Source organism: Hemitrygon akajei, chromosome 5 (genome assembly GCF_048418815.1).
Source record: "Hemitrygon akajei chromosome 5, sHemAka1.3, whole genome shotgun sequence".
Classification (NCBI taxonomy): Eukaryota; Metazoa; Chordata; class Chondrichthyes; order Myliobatiformes; family Dasyatidae; genus Hemitrygon; species Hemitrygon akajei.
The window spans coordinates 40,702,113-40,728,048 of record NC_133128.1 but is presented as its reverse complement, the minus strand read 5'-3'; the positions used below and the strand labels follow the sequence as shown (position 1 = coordinate 40,728,048).

Sequence of the window (25,936 nt, the reverse complement as noted above, 5' to 3'; positions counted from 1 at the left end):
GATCAAGTTTTATTCTAATTTCAATGATACATTGACAGATAAATACAGATGGCTAAGGACAAGGTAAAATTCATTTCTTTTAATGTCAATGGGCTGTTAAATCCAATCAAATGTAAGAGAATTTTATCCAATTTGGAACAATTTGATTCATACTGGGAAAAATAGTTTAACTACATAATGCCTCATAGGCCTGATTTTATTCTCACAAATCAATGAATCTGTTGTAAAAAGAAAAGATCACTCCCTACTTGTACATAGTTCTTTCCTTCTGCTTGTTTTTTCTTTCCACTCTTTTCTATGAGAGTATATTTCAGATAAATACTTTGTGGAGATTTGTGATATATATGATTATATGATATATATGTACAATGTCTGAAATCCATCTTATGGAAATGTTTGTTTGATGATGAACTTCAATAAAAAAATAAGTTATAGGAATAAATGATCCCAATAGATTTCCAGGTGACCATCTGAGTTCCCCCAGCATTTTGTGCATGTTGCTCTGGATTTCCAGCATCTGCAGAATCTCATATGTTTATTCTTTTTTTTAAATACCTGAGATCTGATCTGCAGTGCAATGATGCGTCCAAAAACTGATTAGGAGGACAAAGAGAGGGTACAAAATTGATGTGGCAAGTAAAATTAAGGAAAATCCTAAGAGTTACTATAGCTATATTAAAAGGGTGGCTAAGGAGAAAGTAGATCAGCAGGGCCATCAGACGAAGTGGTTGAGATAGGTACAATAGTCTCATTTAAGAAGCACATGAAAGAGCGTAGAGGGATACGGGCCGAATATATGAAATTGAGACTAGCTGGGTGGACACAATGGCTAGCATTGACTGATGGGCTGAAGAGCCTGTATCCCTGCTGTATTGCTTCATGACTCTATGGCATCACATGACATTATATTAGCTCTGACTTCTGACGAAAGGTCATCGACTTGAAACATTATCTTATTTCTCTCTCCATATATGCTGCCTGCATCCAGCACATTTTTGTTTTTCTGGTAAATTTTTAAAAAGGCAAAGACAGACATGAACAGAGAACAAAGAAACAGATTTTGCCCAAGTCTCTTCTGTGAGTGCATCTTCAATGCTTTCTATAGCACTTTGAACAGTGGTGTTTGGAAACCATTGTCAGCTGTGGTTTAGTGGGTTCACTTTAGAAAGTAGTAGTTTTAGGCCCCTCTCCGGAGAACGGGATACTGGAGTACTGAGGTGTGCTACGGAACTGGAGGTGCTTCTTTCAGGGGAGTTGTTTAAGATGCTATCTCTGCCCTCTGAGACCAGATAGTATTATCCTGAAGCTAAGTTTCTTTTCTAAACTTTTTTTTATTATTACCCAAAATAACAAGAGTACATCGAAGTAGAATCGAACACAATGTCTCAAAGGGAAAAAACCCAATGTTTTAAAGATTGAGAAATATAGTGACACAAAAACAAGAAAAGAGAAAAGCCCTACTAAAGCAAAGAAAAGTGAGGAAAAAAAACCCATTAGGTGTTCGACCCCGGAGCCAAGCGTCAGACAAAAAGCTTCTAAAGATAAACATCAAACCACCAGCAAAAAACCCCCCCAAAATTTACAATTAGATCGTGGAGGAAATCTATCAATGAACTCAAATGGTGGTAACAAGCAAATGAACCCCATCTTTTCTCAAAATCAAGCATAGGTTCAAAGTTTCAATTTCTAATTTTCTCCAAACTAAGACATAACATCACTTGAGAGAACCATTGTGACAGGGTGGGTGCCGACGTATCCTTCCACTTCAACAAAATGGCCCTCCTAGCTATCTATCAGTGTAACAAATGCAATAAGTTATTCGCATTGTTGCACCAACAGATACTTTGGCCTTTATCACATTGATGTTGGTGGTGCTGTGTGCAAATTGTCACCTAGTGATTTCGTATCAAAAGTAAAGCGTTGACTGAGACAGTGAAAAAAGGTGTCCTATAACTTTGTGCACAGTTTGGTACTGGGTGGAACTGCTTCTTTTAGGTTATTTAGGGTACCCTATCTTGCATATAGGCTCAAGTTGCTTGCTTGTTTCAGGCGAGATTAGTACAGCAGCTGGCAGGAAACAAACAAGAATACAGTAATAATTACTGTAAAATTCTTCTATCTGCTTTATGTTTGCATAGGAAGGGGTGGGGTTAAAATCTCCCCTTTAAAATCTCCTTATTGAAAGCAATAGGCCGGCATTTCTGTAACTGATAGCTTGCTTGTATTTTGTAGACTGAATGACACCATTATGCCTAATCGAGTGAAATGCCCAGAATTTGCCTTGCAAAGATTTTTGTTTGTATATAATAACAGAATAAGAAGTTTTAAACTGAATGAAATGACTGCAACAAAACTTCATTTCACTATTGCAAGGATTAACCGGGATCTGTCCGAAGTATAGTTCATTACTTGAAAGTTATGACTATTAGTTTCTGGTGCGAATACCGTAGAGAATTGCATGCATTTTCTGACATGAGTAATTTCGCTTGGTTGGATACATATGAAATCTGACTTTGATGGCAAAGTTACTTTATATGTATGGTAGAGTTTTAATGACTTTGTTTCTTTCATTTATTTCCTAAAGGACAATGTTAACATTGTGCAGATTAAATGAGCTCAATTCTCATTTTTTTTCTGAAGCCTGTCCTAATGGATATTATGTCTGCTCCACTGGTCTGTGCATCCGACAGTCTCAACATTGTGATGGATCAGATGACTGCTTTGATGAAAGTGATGAAGTATTTTGTTGTAGGTACCTCCAAAGCATGCTTTGCCTTAAAGGTGCATGAACTTTATGAAATGATAACTTTATGAGTGAGGACTGAATAGATGGAAAATGCTGTAGTTCGCAGTTTACATCTGTTGACTCCCGTGGACGGATTTCTGATATGTGATGTTGTCACATACAGGGAGAATTAAACTTTAAAATGTTCATGTGTGCCATTATCACACAATGAAATTAAACAAGTATATTAGACCACAGATTAGCAGAAGCTACGTGGCCTTCATTATATTTAGGCAAGGATAGATGAATGCTTAAATAACGTATAACAGTTGTTGCCTAATCTGCACTACACCACAGTTAATAGTATCCTACTACTTGTGACTATCATTGATTAATTTCGAGTCTCATGAACCTACTGTCTTTGTACAGCAGATAGAAACTAAACTGAGCAAAAATGCGTAAGAATATTTTAATGATATAATAAATGGTAATTATTCCTAATCCTATACACTGATGTTAAAAATTAAATATTGCAGAAATACAATCTCATTTCTAAAAAGTATTATTTTCTGGAGCAGTTACAAATATTTTTAACTTGACTTTCTTTCTGTATTCTTTCCTACCTGTTCTTTCTTTCCTTCCATTTTCTGCAACTGATTTCACTTTGGATTCATATACAATGGATTCCGGTTAATTGTGCCATCGCTTAATCAAGACAGCCAGTTATTTTAGATAATTAGAGAACACAAACTAAATTGAGAAAATAGCTGGGATTCCCATTGTTTATTTGGGACACCGTGCTGCTTAATTGGGGCAGGAGACTGTACTTGTTTAGCGTCATTTGTGTGTGTTTGCGTTCAGAAAGCAGTGATTTTTGTCACTGATAGTTGGTGAGAAATAAACAGCGAGACAATTTGGAACTGTTTTGCTCATCACAGTTTCAAGCATTCAGGCTTGGAGATGTCAGAAAACAGTAGGGAGTGATAGTGAAAGAATTTCACTACTTCAACAAGTAAGGAATTAAGAAGGTATCGACAATCATCTTGAGTGTTACAATGAAAATGAAGATTTGGAGGAAGCAATCATCTAGCATTGTTTGAAGGCAGTCCATTATCTGCACTCGATGTCTGCTCCAATTTTGTTCATTTACAGTCAATCAAAAGAACATGGCAGATGAATTCCTCCATCGATAACTATTAGGAACTTGTATACAGTTTTATAGTTCTAAGATGTTCTGTATTTAATTTAAATATATAAATTATTACTCAGTTAAACAGTCTTTGTTTATACCTTTTACCTGTTTCCACGAAACTTCGGTTAATTGGAAACTTAATGGGGTCAAAATTTACTGGTCCTAATGTGCCCCAATTAATGGCAATCCACTGTCCTCTAATTACTTCTATTTTTAACGCTATGGCTATTCAATCTAATTTGACTAAGGCGAAATGGAGTTGCTTTTACCAGTAACCTTGTTCACTTTAATGTGAAATTATCAATCGATAACATAGGGATTTAAGGAGCACAAAATATTTGAAACTCAGATGTTCGTTTGCAGGTCCAAATAATAGCAAACACCAGTAGATCGAGTGAGTCATGAGTCATCGCATCTTGGTGGTTGTAAATAGATGCAGTTCACGGGACAAATTGATCTGAATCTGTGCCATGCAAAATTAGGCCAACTTTTTCTTTTATTTCTCTAAACAAATTTCTTTTTGTTATCTTTTTTCTCTTTATTAAATAGCCAATTAATAGAAACATTTTAATACAGATGAGGTATTCTAAGACAAAAGAAGGACTGTAATAAAAAGATGAAGTTTATAAGATAAAATCTCCCTTCCTGCTGTGAGGCCCAAGGTGGCTAAAAGCAAGGCAAATCAATGCCTTATTATTGTTCTGTGTGGAACTGTGGAGTGCTGTTTTTTTTAACTTGCTGGGCAGACTTACTCCAATGTAAAATGATTCCTCACCTTAATAACTTCCACTGCCAGAATTGCTGACATTCTGAAATGTTCATTGACTTCACAACAACCAGAGTGATTGAAAATCACCTCAAGAATAAATAATGATTATATTAAGGTCTTTTGCCCTCACGTTGTCTTCAAACTCTTTAATCAAGATGGAATCAGCATAACAAATGATTTTAGTTACAGTTTAGAGATGGAGTAATCACGGGTAGCAACACCGATGTCTAAATGCAAAAGGTTTCAAAAAAGATTACCGGTAGTTTGAGAAAGTGGCAAACTTCACCACTGTGGCTTCCTGTCCCAAAACAGTTTCCTGGATTAAGGTGTATTTGTAATGTGATTCTTACCAACAAGCAAGAGCTTTTTTAGCAGTCCCGAGGAAAGAGAAATTGTTGCTCAGGCAGGCTGTCCATAGCTGCGGCAAGCAGCGGTGCTGTTTACCAGATCACAGGACCCTGTAGCGTGGCAGCCCGGTCAACAAATCCTTGGCAGAGCTGGAAGGGGAAACAACTTTATATTGCACGTATGGATAGTTATGATCTAAGCATAGGTAGGGGAACCAGTAAAAGGCAACAGACTTACACAGTTCTCATTTTGATGATAGATTGTGCTAACATAAGCATTAGCAGTGAAACAGTGGAGGAAAATGCTTCCTGAGTTGAACTAAATCACTCTAATAACATTTCAGTCAGATTGAACACTATCCTGTTAAATATGGTGCATCTCACTGAATACATGGGTGACTTAATTGACTTTGGTTTGTCAAAAAGAAAGACAGAAGTCCTTTTATTGTACTAATGGAAATGGCTTAAAATAACAGTAATGTATCTACAAAAAGCAACAATTTGAGATGTTGCAGTTTTAATCGAGTAAATTGCTACATTTGAAATTGAAGTGAAAATGTTGGAAACACACAAGGTCAGGCAGCACCTTGGAAAGAGAGAGTTAAGGTTTCAGGTCCAAGAACCTTTGTCAGAACTAGAAATGAAAGAAAACAATTTAGTCTTCAGTTGCAGAGAGGGTGATAGAAGGCTGGGTAGAACAAAGGGAATATCAGTGATAGTGTTATCTAAATGTAGATGTGTTATCTGCTTCTTTATCTGTGGTTGTGTGGTGCTTATAGCTGAGCTATGACATGCCCAGCTGAATTAATCTCTGATAAATCTTCATTTAGAAAATAGTCTACTGCTATATTCCCTCTATTAAAATGCATGACTAAACATCCATTTATATACTGTATCCATTTGCCAATTCTGCTAAGCTGTCCAAGTTCTTCTGCAAACTTACTGCTTCTTCAACACTACCTGCCCCTCTGCCTGCCTTTGCATCATCTATAAATCTGCCCACAAAGCCACAAAGAGGAATGAAGAATTCAAAAAAAGCAAGTCACTTCTCGCGATTGAATTTTGCTCTTCTGTAAAGTGATCACCAAGTCTATGTTTGATTTACCCCAGTGTAGAGGAGATTACATAGTGAACACTAAATGCAGTACACAATCCTTGAAGAAAGGCAAGTGAATCACCGCTTCTCTTGGAAAAGTTATGTGTCACTGAATGCTCGGAAGGGAAGAGGTGAAAGGGCACACATTGTATCTCCTGCAGTCAGGGCATATCTGAGATCTGAAATGTTTATTCTGTTTTCCAAATGTGTTACCTGACTTGCTGACTTTTTCCAGAATTTTCTGTTTATATTTTAAATTTCCAACATCCGTTGGTTTTTGATTCATCTTACTCTTTTTGAAAATTGGTTCCAGTGGTTATTTTGATTTCTGTCATATAAATAAAACTGATAATTCTGTATTTGATTTTTACAAATGCTAAAGCAGACACAAGACCAACCGTTACACACAAGAGTCACCTCTGCACCTTTCCATTGCTTGCTTCTGCAGCCTGGGCTATAAGCTCAAAGGCACTCCCCAGATTGTATTTTATGTCTGGGGCTTACCTGAGTGAAGAAGATCACTGAGCTTTGGAGTATTCAGCCTGATACAGAAGTGATGGTCATGAAATGGCTCCAAGTGAAAAGCAATATTCTGCAGTCTGTTTGGAAGCTTTAGAACAGTGAAACAAAATTTTGAATCATAGCAGCAATAGTAACATTGTCTCAGTATCAAACACTTCGCCCATTGTTGACAAAAATCTGTCTTCAATAGAAGATGGTCTTAAATGTCAAGCATGAGAACTGACCTCTGAAAACATAATGCTTCCTCCTGTGCTGAAAATTTAGCAAACATTTTTGAAGATGATGAGGCCAACAAGGGCAAAACTTTCTTCCAGTAGTAAATTGATAATATATGAGTAATTTTTTTTGAGTTGGCTCTTTTTAAATAGCCACATAGGTTCTGACAAATGAGCTAGATACTGCCTTTCTTTGTTTAAATTTAATGGCTGGCAGTAAGACCAGAAAAGAAATCAGATATGATGTGACAGGGACCCAGACATGTTTATTCTGAAAAATATTAAAAATGAAGATATGATGTCTTAAGGACATTATTTCTACTGTAACGAAGCAAAGAAAAGGTTACTGGGAGATTGTTACCACAGTCTTCAACACACTTCTGTTAGAATCCTCATTCTACACTGAATTCCGTGTTTTAGCAATAGGGTTAATATATAATTGGAGATTGGGGAAGGGCAGCAGGTTTCAAATATTCTATTTCTAAAAACTGTTGTTGTGTGGGGCCGGCAGGTGGTGTAGTGGCATTGGCGCTTGACTTCAAGGCAGATGGTCCTGAGTTCAAACCCAGCTGGGTCCAAACCTGGGCAGCAGCAGTATCTGTGCAGAAGATTTCAAATCTTGCCATGAAAACCCTATGGATGGTCCATGAGGTCACAAAGAGTCAGACTCAACTTAATGACTGAACAACAACAATGGCCAGTCTAACTAATGGCCAGAGTAGAGTCATATTGTATCAATGCTTGAATACAGCTAATATCTTGTTATTTGGTATATGTGTAAGTGCATTATTCTGGGTAGTCAGCTCAAGAAATTTATCTGTGAAGTTTACAATAACGAAGACTGGTATCATATCTCGTGTCCTCAGTGTTCATAACAGAGCTGAGTTTGTGATATTTCAAATTACTGAGGAATCTCAAATGAGGGGACATGGTTCCAAGATAAGGGGATGATCATTTAATATTGTTGTCTACATGGACTTTAGTTAGGCATTTGGGAAAGTCCCGCATAGGAGGCTGGTCAAGAAAATTCAGTCGCTCAGCATTCAGGATGAGGTAGAAAATTGGATTAGACATTGGTTTTGTGGGAGAAGCCAGAGAGTGGTAGTAGAGGGTTGCCTCTCTGACTGGAGGCCTGTGACTAATGGTGTGCTGCAGGGAGTGGTGCTGGGTCCTTTGCTCTGTCATCTGTATCAATGGACGGAATGATAATATGGTTAACTGGATCGGCAAATTTGTGAATGACATCAAGACAGTGAGGAAGTGTGGACAGTGAGGAGCACTATCGTGGTTTGCAGAGGGATCTGCTGGAAAAATAGGCTGAGAAATGGCAGAGGGAATTCAATGCAAGGTTTCGCACTTTGGTAGGACCAGCCAGGGTAGGTCATACACAGAGAACGGTAGGGCATTGAAGAGTGTGGTAGAACAAAGAGATCCAGGAATACAGGAATATAATTGTTGAAAGTGGTGTCACAGGTAGATAGGGTTGCAAAGAAAACGTTTGATACACTGGCCTTCATAAATCAATGTATTGAATCCAGAAGAGGCATGTTATGTTGAAGTTGTATAAGACATTAGTGAGGCCTAATTTTGAGTATTGTGTGCAGTTTTGGTCACCTACCCATGGGAAAGATGTAAACAAGGTTGAAAGAGTGCAGAGAAAACTTACAAGGATGTTCCCGGGATTGGAGAACCTGAGTTATAAAGAAAGACTGAATAGGTTAGGACTGTATTCTTTATAACATAGAAGGCTGAGAGGAGATTTGATGTACAAAATTACAAGGGGTATAAATAGGGTAAATGCAAGCAGGCCTTTTCCACTGGGGTTGAGTGAGACTACAACCAGAGGTCCTGGGTTAAGGGTGAAAGGTGGAAAGTTTAAGGGGAACATGAGGGGAAGCTTCTTCACTCAGAGGGTGGTGGGAGTGTGGAATGAGCTGTCAGAGCAAGTGGTGCATGCGAGCTTGATTTCAATGTTTAAGGGAAGTTCGGATAGGCACATGGACAATAGGGGTATGGAGGGCTATGGTCAAGGTGTAGGTTGATGGGAGTAGGCAGTTTAAATGGTACGGCATGGACTAGATGGGCAGAAGAACCTGTTTCTCTGCTGTACTTCTCCATGACTCCATGACTCTATTGAGGAATTTAGGAACAAATTCTTGTAGAGGGTGTGAATTTTTGGAGTTTTTTTAACTCCAGAGAATTCTGAAGGTTAGATAAAGTGAAAGTAGATATATTTTTGCAACATTAGAGTATTGAGAGCCAGGAAAAGTAACACTTTACAGGAGATGAGGCCTGGGGACAATCACCTATGATCATATTGAATGCAGACAGGGATGAGGGACTGAGTGGCCTACTCCTCCTGCTAGTCTCGTATGTTCTTATGATGGCTTGTGATAAAATATGGCGTGAACTATGGCATGAACTTCAAGGTTTGAAATTACAGGTAAAAGAAAATCAAACAAAAAAGAAAATGTTAGAAATCTAAACTAAAAACACAAAATGCTCAAAATATTCAGCAGGCCAGACCACATCCATTGAAAGAGAATCAGTTAATATTTCACATTGAGGACCCTTTCCTGTATTTATGTTATAGTATTTGAAAATACAGGTATTTTCTTTGGAAATTAACAATAATTGAACTGTAATTTTGAGTAGAGGGTGCTAGGTTGTTCATTATGTTAGCCTACATCACCTAAATTTATTGAGAGAAGACTTAAAGTGCAATAGGATGAAACTGCATTATGCCTCTCACTGCTAAATTTTTCTACAGTGATAGTTGATGAAATGTTACACTTATGAATGTCAGGGGATATCAGGACTGGGTAAATTTGTAATATGCTCCATAAAGAGTAGAGGCCAGGAATCTAGCATGGATTTTTATCACTATGAAGCAGACAGAAAGGCAGCTAATTTTCAGGCAGAGCGATATAACATAATATTATATGTGAGAAGGATGACTGAATGGTTAAAGTGCCAAACAGCACATTACCCTATAACGGGAGTACCCCTGAGCAAATGGAACCTGAAAATGAAAATTTACTGAAGGAACCCAAAGAAAAGCTCAGTTTGTTAGATCTGATAATCCAGACGAAAACTGTAAGGAAAAAATGGGCAACAGTTTGCTGCAGATGAGTTTGTGAAGTGTTTACCACTTGAGAATTTACTCGTACAATATTGTTACCAAGCTATCTGACAGATTGTAGGAAGGTGAAAAATGCTTAAACATACCGAAGCTCCACCTGAGGAAGACAAAAGCTGTTTCTGAGCAGAGTACAGAAATGCAGGTATCAGTTTCTTACCTTATAGCAATATGCCAATGATAGGATTCACTTGTAGCCCAGGGAAGGATTGATAAACTGCCAAACTAGGACAATGTTTGCTGACATTTGAGTGACAACCAGGATAACTCTCAACCAGGGTGGAGCATTAACTAGTCGGCAGAAAACAGAGAGTGGGAATAAAGGGATCCTATTCAGGCTGGCTGCCAGTTACCCGTGGAGCTCCACAGAGTCGGTGTTGGGACCGCTGCTTTTTACAATGTATGTCAATGATTTGGACTATGGGATTAATGGATTTGTGGCTAAATCTGCTGATGATACAAAGATAGGTGGAGGAGTGGGTAGTGTTGAGGAAACAGAGAGCCTGCAGAGAGACTTAGATTGTTTAGGGGAATGGGCAAAGAAGTGGCAAATGAAATACAATGTTGGAAATTGTATGGTCATGCACTCTGGTGGGAGAAATAAACAGGCATCTATTATTTAGATGGAGAGAGAATTCAAAATGCAGAGACGCAAAGGGACTTGGGAGTCCTTGTGCAGGATACCCTAAAGGTTAACCTCCAGGCTGAGTCAGTGGTGCAGAAAGAGAATGCAATGTTGGCATTCATTCCTAGAGGTATAGAATATAAAGCAGGGATGTGATGCTGAGGCTCTATAGGGCACTTGTGAGACCACACTTGGAGTATTGTGTTCAGTTTTGGCCTCCTTATTTTAGAAAGGATACACTGACGTTGGAGAGGGTTCAGAGAAGATTCGCAAGAATGATTCCAGGAATGAGAGGGTTACCGTATGAGGAATGTCTGGCTGCTCTTGGGCTGTATTCCCTGGAGTTCAGGAGAATGAGGGGGGATCTCATAGAAACATTCCAAATGTTAAAAGGCCTGAACAGATTAGTTATGGCAAAGTTATTTCCCATGGTAGGGGAGTCCAGGACAAGAGGGCACAACTTCAGGATTGAAGGACGTCCATTTAGAATAGAGATGTGGAGAAATAACTTTAGTCAGAGGGTGGTAAATCTGTGGAATTTGTTGCCATGAGCGACTGTGGAGGCCAAGTCATTGGGTGGATTTAAGGCAGAGATAGATAGGTTCTTGATTAGCCAGGGTATCAAAGGGTATGGGGAGAAAGCAGGGGAGTGGGGATTGCTGGAAGAATTGGATCAGCCCATAATTGAATGGCAGAGCAGACTCAATGGGCCAAAAGACCTACTTCTGCTCCTATATCTCATGGTCCTATGATCTAATGTTATTAAAAGCTGTAAGATCGCTGAAGCCTAAAATTCCATCCAGAGTATGAAGGCAGGAGAAAAGAAAGTAGGAAAAGCAAGTGTGCAACTACAGTGAGATTGTTCAGGAGGTGTCACCATTTAACCACAATACTCAAAAGAAAGCTACCATCGTCAAAGTTGTCAAAACTGAGTTCTGATGTGGTAAAGAATGACAGAAGTGTGACAAACCACAGAAATAGACAACATATATGGAAGAGCTTTGGGAGGCCAAAAGCACAAGATAACAGTGAGTGCACCATAATCCCTGTTGCAGAACAAGATTAGCACAACTCCTCCTGACAAGGTCAAATAGTGAGCAGTAAAGATCAGATTAGGGAGAACTGAACAGTAATCAAACCATGAATTCTATTTTGCAGCAATATGGGTGCATTTTGATGAAGATAAACTTGTGTTGAGATTTTATGTTGATAGCACAGCATTTCTGTAATTAAGTTGCTAAAATTTCATGGATACAAATATCGTGGCATCATACTGCACAGAATAAATCCCTTCAGCCCTGAGTCCATGCCAACCTGTTTACTGTATATTAATCCCGCAGCAAGATTTAAAGCTCAGCATTCAACATCATCACCCTCTCAGTACTAATCCACGAGCGTCAAAACCTGAGCCTCTGTACCTCCCTCTGCAATTGGACTTTTGACTTCCTCAGTCAGTCTCGTTGTCAGTGAACACGGGTGCATCTCAAGGATGTGTGTTTAGTCTGCTGCTCTACTCTATCTACACGTGACTGGGCAGCTAGGCACAGCTCAGACACCATACACCACTGTAGTGGCAGAACCTCAGACGGTGGTGAGGAGGTGTACGGGACTGAAATAGGCTGAGTGGTGTTGCACTCAAATGTCAGCAGGACCAAAGAACTTCAGGAAGGGGAGGTAAAAAATGCACCAATCCTCACTGTGGGGTCAGCAGTGGGAAGAGTGAGCGATTTTAAGTTCCTGGGCATCAAAATCTCAAAGGTTCTCTCATGGGTTCAATATACAGATGTAATCATGACAAACACACACCAGCGGCTACAGTTCGCTTGGAGTTTAAGGAGATACGGTACGTCACCAAAGACTATAGCAAACCTCTTTTGATGTACGTATCGTGGAGAGCATTCTGATTGGTTGCATCATTGTCTGGCATGGAGGTAAGAGGCTTCAGATGGGATGTCGACTCAGTCAGCTTCATCACGGGCACTTTGAGGATAGCTGCAGAAGCTGGTGCCTCAGCAAGGTGGCATACTCACCCTCCAGGCCATGCTCTCTTCTCATTACTACCATCAGGGAGGAGGTAAAGGCTGCTTCAAGATTGTTTAATGTCATTTCCAGTACACAACTGTAATGTAAAATGAAATAATTGTTACTCTGGGTCTGATGCAACACAAAAAAACCACAATAATAAATAACTTTGACCCACACTCAAGGTTTTAGGTCCCAACATATCGATGTAGTTATAAAGAAGGCAAAACAGTGGCTATACTTTATTAGGAGTTTGAAGAGATTTGGCATGTCAACAAATACACTCAAAAACTTCTATAGTTGTACCGTGGAGAGCATTCTGACAGGCTGCATCACTGTCTGGTATGGAGAGGCTACTGCACAGGACCGTAAGAAGCTGCAGAGTGTTGTAATTCTAGTCAGCTACATCTTGGGTACTAGACTATAAAGTACCCAGGACATCTCCAGGGAGTGGTGTCTCAGAAAGGCAGCATTCATTATTAAGGACCTCCTGCACCCAGGGCATGCCCTTTTCTCACTGTTACCATCAGGTAGGAGATACAGAAGCCTGAAGGCACACACTCAGTGATTCAGGAACAGCTTCTTCCCCTCTGCCATCTGATTCCTAAATGGACTGAACCCTTGGACACTACCTCACTTTTTTCTTAATATACAGTATTTCTGTTTTTTTCTGCACAATTTTAAATCTATTCAATATATGTATACTGTAATTGATATACTTGTTTTTATTTCTCATTGATCTGCCGCTGCTAAGTTTCATGTCACATGCTGGTGATAATAAACCTGATTCTGATTCTTAGCGGCTGCTTCACCTCTGCTATCAGATTTCTGAATGATCTGTGAATACTATCTCGATAGTCCTCCTTTGCACTGTTTATTTATTTGTGTGTGTGTGTGTAGTTTTGTCCTAACATAGTAATTTATTATTGCTGCCACAAAGCAACAAGTTTCTGATTCCCATGTTTATTTTCTCTATGTTCTCCATCCACTCTCGCACGGGGGTAATTTGAAATGGCCAGTTAATGTAGAAAATAGAACAGTACAGCACAGTACAGGCCCTTCGGCTGAACTTTCAACCTACTCCAAGATCAATCTCGGCCTTCAGTCCTACATAGCCCTCAATTTTTCATTTATCTGTATGCCTATCTGAGAGTCTCTTAAATGTCCCTAAGGCAGCTGCCTGTGTCACAGCCCCCAGCAGCACATTCCACACACCACCATTTTCTGTGTAAAACCTCAGACATCTCCACTATACTTTCCTCCAATCAGTTTAAAATTATGCCCTCTCATATTAGCTATTTCTGCCCTGGAAAAAATGCGCTTGCTGTCCACTCTGTCAATGTGCCTCTAATTATCTTATACACTGCTCTCCACTCTCCTCCCATCCTCTTTCATTCCAAAGAGAAAAGCCCGACTTTGTTCAGCCTTTCCTCATAAGGTGTGTTCTGTAATCCAGGCAGCATCCTGGTAAATCTCTTCTGCACCCTCTGAAGCTCCCACGTCTTCCCTATAATGAGGCAACTAAAACTGAGCATGATGCTCCAAGTGTGATCTAACCAGACTTTTATAGAGCTCAGCATGACCTTGTGGCTCTTAAACTCAACTCCAAACACAACATACACCCTCTTAACCATCCTATTAACTTTGAGGGATCTATGGTCTTGGACCCCATGATTATTCTGTTCCTCTGCACCGCTAAGAATCCTGCCATTAACCCTGTACTCTGTCTTCTACCTTCCAAAGTGAATCACTTCACAGTTTTCTGAATTGAACTGTATCTGCCACTTCTCAGCCCCGCTCTGTATCCCGTCGATGTCCCGTTGTAACCTACCATGATCTTCTGTATTATTTCCAACATCACCAACCTTTGTGTCATCTGCAAACTTACTATCATTCCTTTCATCTAAGTTGTTTACAAAAATCACAAAGATCAGGGGTCCCAGAGCAGATTCCTGTGGAACAATGCTCATCATGGATGTCCAGGAAGAATACTCTCGTTCTACTATCATCCTCTGCCTTCTACGGAGCTTTACTAGATTTACTAGATTTGTGTAAGGCAACTGAGCAAAATTAGGCCATTCAGCCCATCAAGTCTGCTCCTCCATTACCCTGCCTTCACCTCGTAACCTTTGAAGCCCTTTTCTAATCAAAAAGCTATCAAACTCCTCCTTAAATATACCCAATGAACTGGCCTGCACAGCTGTCAATGGCAACGAATTCTGCAGATTCACCATCCTCTGGCTAAATAATTTTTTCCTCATCTCTGTTCTAAATGGACATCCCTCAGTTCCGAGCCTGTGCCTCCTGGATTCCCCCACTATTGGAAACATCCTCTCCACATCCACTCTCTCCAGGTCTCTCAGGTCCCTTTGCACTTCTGATTTTTGAATTTTCTCCTCATTTCTTCTGCACCTTGAATCACTCTGCCAAAGTGCATTTCCATGTATTTCCCTACACTATATTCCATCTGCCACTTCCTTGCCCACTCCCTCAATCTGTCTAAGTCCTTCTACAGACGCCCCCCTTCTCAACACTACCTGCTCCCTCACCCCCTTCATATCATCTGCAAACTTGGCTTCAAAGCCATTAATTCCTTCATCCAAATCATTGTCATATAATGTGAAAAGGAGCATTCGCAACACTGACTCCTCCAGCACACCACAAGCAGCCAACCAGTAAAGGACCCCTTTATTCTCACTCTTTGCCTCCTGCCAGTCAACCAATCTTCTATCCATGCTAGTACCTTTCCTGTAATAGCATTGGCTCTTATCATGTTAAGCAGCTTCCTGTGTGGCATCTTGTCAAAGGCCTTCTGAAAATCCAAGTAATCAACATCCACAACTCTCCTTTGTCTATCCCACCTGTTAATTCCTCAAAGAATTCCAACAGATTTGCCACACAAGATTTTCCCTTTAGAAAACCATGCAGACATTGGCCAATTATCATGTGCTTCAGAGGCCTGAATATAACTCCCATCAGAATCTTTTTAGCCTTGCAGTTTCTTTATCCTTTATCCATAAGGATTCTACATCTTCTGATCCTATGTCACTTCTTTCTCAGGATTTCATTTCACTTTTTACCAACAAAGCCACACTGCCCTCTCAGCCCTCCACTTAGAGGAATGTGGACCAAATTCAGGCAAATGGGACGAGCTTGCTTGGGGATTTCAGTTGGCATGGAGAAGCTTAGCTGAAGGTTTCTGTGCTGTATGACTCACAATCATTCAGATTAAAGTTTCATGGGAAAAAAATTTATGTTCATTAAGTAATGTGCTGTTATTTTTTTGTGACTGATTTTAATTAGCTCTGCCTTCAAAGGTGTGCAACACAAGTTCTCCATGGTATCATCACTACTTCATCTGTAATGGATTCAAAGATTGTGAGAATGGTGCAGATGAATTTAATTGCACAGACTGTAAGTACTTAAAGAACTGGGGGCTTAGAAAATTACATTATAAAGTTCTAAATAACTATAAATCAATGTCAATGATTATTTCTTAGCTGTTCCTTGTACAAACATTACCTATAAATGCAAGAATAATCTGTGTATTCTGAAGAAGAATGCTAAATGTGATGGGACTATCGACTGCTTGGATGGAAGTGATGAAATGAGTTGTGGTGAGTACTCTTTCTATTAAATTGGAACCATGTCATTTGAAAATTAATATTTGCCTAACTCCAGAAATCGGTAATTCACTTTCCATTTCAAACTGGAGTTTTTAAATCTATTTTAATTCTGACAAATTATTTCTCTATTACAAGCTGATAAACAGTTGGGGATTATTAATAAAACAGAAAATGCTGGAAATACATAGCAGATCAGGCACCATTATCTCTCCCCATATGCTGCCCGATCTCCCAAGTCTTTAAAGTACCTTCTGTTTTATTTTAGATTTCTAGCAGAAGTAGTATCTTGATTTAGGAAAACATTAGCGACTTTAGATAATTTTTTCCTCATTGTTCAGAAATTCTGTTTATTCTGATGTAAAATATCAGCTTCCTATTGATGGTCAGGTTAAATATTGAAAAAAAATATACTCCTAGGTAGAGAAGGCACGATGGTGTGAATATGATTACATGTACATCAAATAATTTAGACCACAGGCCACAGTTTTCACTTCCTTCCGTTTTTATAGTTGGCCTTTTCAACTTGCATCCTGCAGATTGTGGCAATAAAATACAGCACGGAAGTCGAATTGTAGGAGGATCCGGTGCTCAAGATGGAGAGTGGCCTTGGCAAGTCAGCCTTCACTTCTCCGGGTCGCCCTATTGTGGAGCCTCAGTGATAACAAAGGAATGGCTTCTATCTGCAGCACACTGCTTCCAAGGGGACAAGTATGCTAAGAAATTATTAGCTTAAATTTCAAGCACTTTTGGTTCAAAAATGTAACGGATCTTGTGCTGATGATTGAAATTTAAGATGAAAGTTTGATACATCGTTACATAAGCAGATTCTAAATTCTGTCCTGAATTTCAGGAAAATTGTTTGCCTTCTCATGTGTGCCAGCCTCCTGACTTTGCATATATGCAAAGGAGGAGTCATCGCTGTGTCACAGCAGTCCTGCCATTTACACCAGAGATATTTTAGCTTTCTCATGTAAATAAAAGGTGTGAGTTATGCAAATGAAACAAAAATCCAGGGATTCCTTTCCACAATTGTCCACAAATAGCTTTACCCAGGTGTGCAGCAAAGCCAGGATTCAGGCAAGGAAACTTTTTTGTTACTTGTATTTTACTACATGACACAAACTGATCTTTCAGGGTAAAGAACACTCACGTTTGTGGTATCAGTGTCTTTTTTCCCATATTCTACACATCATTGTGATACTTACTGAATTTGTTTAGGATCCCAGCCACCTTGCTTGGGCTCTTTGCAATTGTTTCCGTTAAATACAGAATCTCATAGGGCAACACTTAGTACGAGATTCCATGTACCTGTTTCCATATAAAAGAACCTGAGCCTGGTTAATGTAGGGTCTACTCATATTTACTGCCGACACTTCCAAACATTAAGGGCCATGGAGGATTGGAGCTGTAGTTGATTTAGTATTGTCACATGTACTGAAAAGCTTTTGTTTGCATGCCATCCAGACAGATTGGTCCATAAATAATTACATTGAGGTAGATTAAAGGTAAATAGAATGCTGGAAGTAGAACGTAGGATAGTAGAGCCCTGGGCAAGCCGTTCAGCTCATGATGTCATACTGATCTTGCTGAGCCTGTGAATCATCCGTATCCCTCTATTTCCTTTATCATCATGTGTCTAACCCTCTTAATCTCCCCCAAACTGCCTGATTCCAGTACTACCATGGTAACCTATTCCAGGCACCTATCTCCCCCTGCATAAAAAATAACTACCCCTCACATTGCCTTCAAACTCCACCCCCAACCTTAAAAGCACATCCTCTGATGTTTTCTATCCCATGGAAAAGATTCTGACTGTCTTCCCTTCTGTGCCTCTCATCTCTCATAATTTTAAAATCCTTTATCAGGTCTCTCTTGAGCCTCCAATGCTCCAGGGAGAACAGCCAAAGATTGCCTAACATTTCCTTACACATCATGCCCTCTAATCCAAGCAGCATCCCAGTAAATCCTTCTGCACCCTCTCCAGTCCCTACATCTTGCTATAATGAGGCGACCAGAACTGCAATTAATACTCCAAGTGCAGTCTCACTAAATTTTATATAGCTGTAGAAACAAAGCCATGGTCAATTAATTGCAGTCTGGTGTAGCCCCTTTATATTCCAGAGATGAGTTCAGATCCAGGGAAATGGCATTCGCTATCGGCCTGTTTGGGTAGTAGGTTGAAGTTGTCTGGGATGCTAGAGTCGATGAGTGCAAAGACAGCATCTTGAAGCCATCATGGTGGTAGTCATTAAGGCATGTTACCTTATTTTAATTTGGCACCAGCATGATACTGGTCTTCTTAAAGCCATTGAGAAGTTCATATTGGAGTAGGAAGAGGTTAAAGATGTCTGAAAATACTCCTGCCAGATGATCCACACAGGATCTGAGAACATGGCTGGGACTCCATCCAGACCATTCACTTTCCATAGTTTCACTCTCTGTAAGACTAATCTGACATTTGTACATGTACATCAGAGACTGTCAGGGTGGGTGCTGTCATTTCACTGTCCTTCTGTAAGAATGTATTGAGCTGATCAGGAAGGGATGCATTGTTGTCAGTGATATTTCCCAACTTCATTTTGTAGACCGTTACAGCATGCAAGCCTCGCCGCAGTCTGGGTCTCCAGCTTGGTCTGGTATCTCTGATGGCTTTCCAAAGGTTGTACTAAGATTTCCTACAAAGGTCAAGCTTGCCTGATTTGAATACCTCAGGCCTAGACTTCAGTAGGGAACGAATCTCTTAGTTCATCCATGGTTCCCAATTGGGAAAGACCTGGATTGATTGACCTCTTTAGTATACAGTCTTCTGTACATTTACTGTGAAGTGTGTAATGCCAGTGACATACTGTAATTAGGCAATTGGCAAGGGCTGATAAGAAGATGTTAGATTAGGTGAAGCAGCCACTGTGCAAGTTGGACAGTATTCATCAAAAAAGAATTTATGATTTGGTGAAAAGTGTCAATTCTCTATCACTCATTTCACATTCCTGCTGAATCAATGAAATTTAATTCCATCCAAAATGAATATTTTCACATTTAAGTTTTTGAAATCTCCATGATGAATGTATAGCTGGCAATTTAATAAAAGTAAATTTAATTTAAAAGTAAAGTAAAAGTAAAGTAATACACTGTACCACCTCCCCCCCCCCCCTTTGTCCTTAGGTAACATTATTAATTAGCCTCCATTATGAAAATGAACATTCAGGATTATACCAGGAAATTTAACTTAAATATGAAAATATGATAAATGTTGTAATTATGTAGCATTTTAATCTTATGGGCAAAAATTATACAAACAGCATTGCACTTGTGTGACAATGCCTACAACCCAATAGTACTTCGGTTAAAATGCTTCTGGATATATTCAAAACATGAATATATGTTCTATACATGAATATATATTTGTAAATACGAGATTTTTTTCTCCTTTACTCATACTCAGTGATCCAGAAATTAATAGGTAACACGCATTTTCAACAGCTCTTTTAAAATTGTGAAGTAATTATATGTAATTATATACGTCTATTCATAGTCTCAGGAATACTTACGCAAGTAAGGATTGTTATGTAGTGTGATGCAGTGAACAGTTGTCATACCACAAAGCAAAGAAGCAGTACTGCAGAAAAAAATGTGAATCTTTGCTTTTTGTAAGGATGTCCGATCCCAGACCATGGGTGGCTCATTTAGGAATGCATACTCAAGGAAATGCAAGGTTTAAGAGTGAGCTTAAACGAATCCTTGTCCATGAGTACTACAATGGCCGGAACTTTGACTATGATATTTCGCTGTTAAAACTGAAAACACCTTGGCCAGACAGACTAGCATCGACAATCCAACCAATCTGCGTCCCTTCACTGGCTCAAGTGGTACCAAACGGAGAGAGATGTTGGGTCACTGGCTGGGGACAAAAACAAGAAATGGGTAAGATTATTTACTGTATATGATACTTTTAGTAAAGGATTTAGACAAAGTATTATAGAAATACATCATGCACTGCTTTATAATAGTTAAAAATATTTGTTCTTAAGTAAATGGCATTGACACTTTGTAGAGTTAGCAGTCCTTCAGTTACATTTACTTTGGGAAATGAAGGTGTGAGAAAATAACATGAGCCTAGAAGTGATTGCAATGTTAACATACAAAACTATATGCTTATTTCTAAACATTCCTGTCTACTGCTTTAATGGACCATCTAAGATATTTAAAGGGAAACTAGACAATATTTCATGAACATAAAATTAGCATCAAAATCAATAAAAAGGTTGAAAAAAAGAAAGAAAGAGAGAATGTTCTCTACAGCACATCCGTAGAAATACCGGCATCAATAAACACAGCAGTATTTTCATTAAAAAAATTTTTTATGTTCAGCCAGAATAATGCTAATATTGCAGAATAATTAATATTCCTATTAAAAGTATGAACTTGTTAACTTAGAAGTCATTGAATGTAATTCCATATCTGCTACACAATAATGTTAAATTTTAAAATATTACTTTTAGATGCACTTGCTATACCAACACTATATTTACTCCTGGGACTTATAATAATCAAAGCAGCCTATCTCCCATCCTAATTGTACGGTTTCCCAGTGGTGGTGCTACAGAGTGGTTCAGTTTCATACCCCCCCCCCCCCCCCCAGTTCATCAGCTTGAATTGTAGATGTAATATTACTATAACCAACTCTATTTCATAATTTCCTGTTCAATCTTGAAAAAATCCTGGTGTACATCCTGAAAGGAGACAATAATCTACCTCAGAGTCAAAAAATACAGAATTCTCTGGTAAGGTATGATTGGAAATGGAAGTAGAAAAATCTAACTCCAACTGACCTTTTCCTGACCAAATGTTTGAAGCGTGGTCTTGTCAAAACTGAATTCCCTATTTTCCCAGGGAGACAAACACAAGACCTTATTGGCACCTATCAAACTATATGAGACCACAAGGATGTCTGCATCATCTTGCCTGTTGAACTAACCTCTGCTTAATCTTCATCACCCATTGCCGTTGGCCTGCTGAGGGAAAGAGTTTGAAGATTAAGAGCACAAATTGATATAAAACTAACAGTATACCAGGTAGCAGTGTTTCCTGCCCTCCAGTAAGGTTTTGAAACATAAACCTCCAATAACAGACACCCCAAAGCAATGGAGAGAAATCATATTGATATCTTTGCTAAATTCTCCTAATCTACCAGCAGGCTAAGCAACACAACATCAGCATTCTCTGCCAGGGCCATGGCCTTTACAACCTAATTATATCAATAGATTCTAATGGGGACACCATGTGTTTGTATACTTGAGACGCTATTTAAGACCACCATAACAAGAGATTACCAGGCAGGAAGAAGAAAAGAGATGAACATTCTCAAACTCTCCTTGGAAAAACTGGATCTTCACCAATTCATTGGAATTTCTGGCTATGATGTGTGTAAAATGGAGGGGAAAACAATCATTCAGACTGACATTCAGAAGGGTCTCGGCCTGAAACGTCGACAGTGCTTCTCCTTATAGATGCTGCCTGGCCTGCTGTGTTCCACCAGCATTTTGTCAGAATTTCAAGTTTATTCGTTGAGGGCAAACAGACACCATCCAAATGCTCCATCTAAGGCACAGTTTTCAGGTTCCACATTGATCCCAACAGTTGCATCATAACTTAGAGAGCTAGCAAAGAAATAAATTACAAGTTGCTGGAAACACTCAGTAGGTCAGGCAGCATATCTGAAAAGATGAATAGTTCACATTTCAGGTTGAGAACCCTAAGTCAGAACCAGGAAAGAGAGGAAAAAATATACTTAGTTTTAAATTGCAGAGAAGCTGAGGGAAGGGATGGTAGGACAAAGGGAATATCTGTGATAGCATGAGGCCAGAGTTGCAGTGGAGATCACTTGTTGATATAGAAGATTACAGGATGAAAAAGAAATGTGATTTGTATTTAAAAATATTGTCAGGTTAAACTGTGCTAATGGAAAGGGAAAAAAATATTACAGATAGGTGACCTATAGCAAATGAGGCCAGTTCTCATATAGGCAATAAAAGAGACTTTTATGAAGTTGGAGAATACAATATTCTAATTGGGAGGCTGCAATGTGCCCAGACAGAAGATACTGTTCCTTGAGCTTCCACCGGGACTCATTCTGACAGTGCAGGAAGCCACAAAGAGATCAGAGTTGGATTGTGATGGAGGGAAACACCATGAAGCTCTAGGTTGCCCACGGACTGAACACAAGTAAGGCAGACACTCAGAGTGTTTTTGGTCATTCCAGTATAGAAGAGGCCTCATTGAGAACATGGAATGCTGTATACTGGGTTGGAAAAGGTGCAATAATTCATTGCTTTGCCTGGAAATACTATTTGGCATTGTGGGAAGGGAAGAGGTGAAATTCCGTTTGGTGCATTTGCATGGAAAAACACCAGAGGATAATGCTTGGTGAGAATGGAAGAATGAGCTAGCGAGTTGTGATGGGAGCAGTCCCTTAGAAAGGCTGGAAGTGAATGGGGAAGATGGTGGATTCTTGTTGGAGTTGACTGAAATTATGAAAGATGATCTGTGGAATGTCAAAATTGAAAACCAGGGGAACTCAATTCTTCCTCTGTCCCTGGGGAGGGGGGGGGGGGGGTTCAGAGGAGATGTGCAGAGTTTACAATGTGGTCCTCTACATTGGAGAGATGAAATGCATATAGGGTAATTATTTTGCACAGCACCTACATTCAGTCCACAGGAGCAACAGCAAGTTTTCCATTACCTGCCTCTTTAATTCTCCTACTCACTTCCACTTTGACCGATCTGTCTATAGCTGTCTGCAGTGTTATAATGAGTCCCAGCACAAACCTGAGGTGGAGCAGCTTATCTTCCATTTGGGCACATAGTAACCTTTTGGACTCAGTACTGAATTCTCCAAATTCTGATATTTCATTTTATTATGTCTGCTTTTTTTTTGTCTAAGTCAAAGTTAAGTTTATTTTCATATGCACATTCTATTTAAGCCCAGGGAGGTTATGCTGCACCTGTACAGGGTACTGGTGAGGCCGCACCTGGAGTACTGTGTGCAGTTTTGGTCTCCTTACTTGAGGAAGGAAATACTGGCTTTGGAAGTGGTGCAGAGGAGGTTCACCAGGTTGATTACTGAGATGAGGGGGTTAGACTATGAGGGGAGATTGAGTTGCCTGGGACTGTACTTGCTGGAATTTAGAAGAATGAGAGGACATCTTATAGAAACACAAAATTATGAAAGGGATAGATAAGATAAAGGCAGGAAAGTTGTTTCCACTGGTAGGTGAGACTAGAACTAGGGGATATAGGCTCAAAATTCAGGGGAGTAGATTTAGGACAAAGATGAGGAGGAACAGCTTTTCCCAGAGAGTGGTGAATCTGGAATTCTCTACCCAATGAAGCAGTGGAGGCTATCTCAGTAAATATATTTAAAACAAGATTGGATAGAGTTTTGCATAGTAAGGGAATTAAGGGTTATGGAGAAAAGGCAGGTAGGTGGAGATGAGTCCATGGTCAGATCGGCCATGATCTTACTGAATGGCGGGGCAGGCTCGATGGGCCGGATGGCCGACTCCTGCTCCTATTTCTTATGTTCTTATGGACAGGTGCAATGAAAAACATACCTGAAGCAGCATCTGAGGCACATTGTATCATATAAACAGCATTCACAAGAAAAACATAAATCAGACACAATTTTTACAAGCAAATGCAATTAACCCATTTTAGTGCTGAGTGGTAAAAAGTGGTCATGGGTTTGTTTTTACCCCTCAACATTAAGAAACTCTGACCTGCTGTTGTCGCTTCTTTGCAAATTTCTCTTTCCACAGATACTGCCTGACATGCTGAGTGCTTCCACTAATTTCAGTTTTTGTTTCTGGTATCTAGTTTCTGAATTTTTTGATTATTAAGTTGGTGGGGAAGCAAGTTATCCTTGTTCCACAAGTTCCATCTACGAAGAGAAGATTTGTTTTGTTGTATTCAACACAATTAGTAATCAATATAATTAGTAAGAAAATAATAGAAACTATACCAGCAGGAATTACCTTCTGTTCTAATAGTGCATTGGATGTTTTAAATTTACCTGATAAGACAGACCAGGCCTTAACTACCCTCTCCCAGCTGAGTCGAATTGCCAGCTATGTTCATTCTCCGGCTGCTCTGTACAGCAACAATGGCTGGGTGCAAGGCACCAGTCAGCTTATTATAGATTTCTGAGCATGTGCATTGCAACACATATATCAGGAGTGTGTTGGACTTCAGTTGCCAGTGCCCCTAACCTTGCTCTCCACCACTGGAGTCACCATTGAATACAAGGCTAGAAATAAGATCTACTGAACAGAAGCACTGGTTGCACTTCTCATCTGGCCCCTCAGTGTTATTTGAGCCATAGGTGGCATGGAGCCACTCTCTAGAAAAGGGTTATCAACCTAGAGTAGAAAGTTAAGTTCAGGGAAGTTGTTGTTATTTTTCTTTATTTTACTTGACTTAAATGCTTTCATTTGATCTCTAAAACTTGATACTGTTCATTTATTAGTCTTCATTGATTTTATAAATTACTTTAATCTTTCAATCAGACAGTGAGCTGTCTAAAAAGCCAATGAAGTTGAATGGGATACGGGCCTTGGGAATCTGTTGCTGTTAGCCCACTGATTGTTCATGGACATTTCCACTTGTCAGGGCAGCTGTGGCATTGCCTGCAATAAATTTGGGACCAACAAAAGAAAATATGATCAAGGTATGGGTGGAGCATAAAGAGCAGGCTACATCAAACTTAACTGTGGCAAGGATGCTCTTGTCTTTGAGAAAGCCTGAATCACAGGTAAAAGTGACACCTACAATCAAAGGGTGTGACCAATATCATAGACCCCAGTCTTACTCCAGACCATGGTATTTTAATTCTGTTCAGTGCAAAACTTCCACGTCTATTTTTCAGATGATCTTTCTAATAAATATATGGGAACAAGTAATTTATTTTCTACCATTTCACTGTTTATATTATAGATATCTACTGATGGTGCAATGAATATACAGCAGTTATAACTAATCTTTATCAATTACCCTTGGATAAAATACTACTTTAAAATTCTACTGTACATTTTCCTTGTATTTTTTTTCTTGCTGAAGATAACAGTGACCCTACCATTCTTCAACAAGCAGAGGTTGAGATCATAAATCAGTCTCTCTGTCGTTCCACCTATGGACTTATAACCCCACGGATGCTGTGTGCAGGATTGTTATCTGGCAAAAGAGACGCTTGTCGTGTAAGTTTAAAAGCAAGCTTCAAGTTAGAATTAACTGGTAAACAAGTAAGTAGAAAAGAATGGTTAGAAATACAGTATTGGATTGTGTACACATTCTAAGGCAATGATTTAACTACAGAAATTTATTAATATTTAGTGATTTAATTCTTCATTACATATGTTCTCCATAAGTGCTTTGAGAAGCATTTCAAGGTTCAAAGTAAATGTATTATTAAAGAAAAGAAAGTGATTCCACAGGTTGTGGGAAAATCTCAATGATGAGGCAAATGAAGTTGAGTGAAGTTAATCCCTTTGGATCAAGAATCTGATGGTTGGGGTAATAACAGTTCCTGAACCTGGTGGTGTGAGTTCTGAGGCTCCTGTATCTTCTTCCTGATGGCAACAGTGAGAAGCGAGGATGATCTGGGTGG

At 39.3% G+C, this 25,936-nt stretch overlaps 1 protein-coding gene across 1 annotated transcript in view; it reads left to right on the top strand.

The window, feature by feature from the left end:
- Nucleotides 1–25,936, top strand: part of LOC140727203 (transmembrane protease serine 9-like) — a 125,466-nt gene that overhangs the window by 36,082 nt on the left and 63,448 nt on the right. The window contains exons 11-16 of the mRNA XM_073044470.1: nucleotides 2,641–2,748; nucleotides 15,956–16,066; nucleotides 16,153–16,269; nucleotides 16,815–16,986; nucleotides 19,931–20,199; nucleotides 25,390–25,526. Of these exons, the coding sequence (XP_072900571.1) occupies nucleotides 2,641–2,748; nucleotides 15,956–16,066; nucleotides 16,153–16,269; nucleotides 16,815–16,986; nucleotides 19,931–20,199; nucleotides 25,390–25,526 (914 nt within the window). The remainder of the gene's footprint in view (nucleotides 1–2,640; nucleotides 2,749–15,955; nucleotides 16,067–16,152; nucleotides 16,270–16,814; nucleotides 16,987–19,930; nucleotides 20,200–25,389; nucleotides 25,527–25,936) is intronic.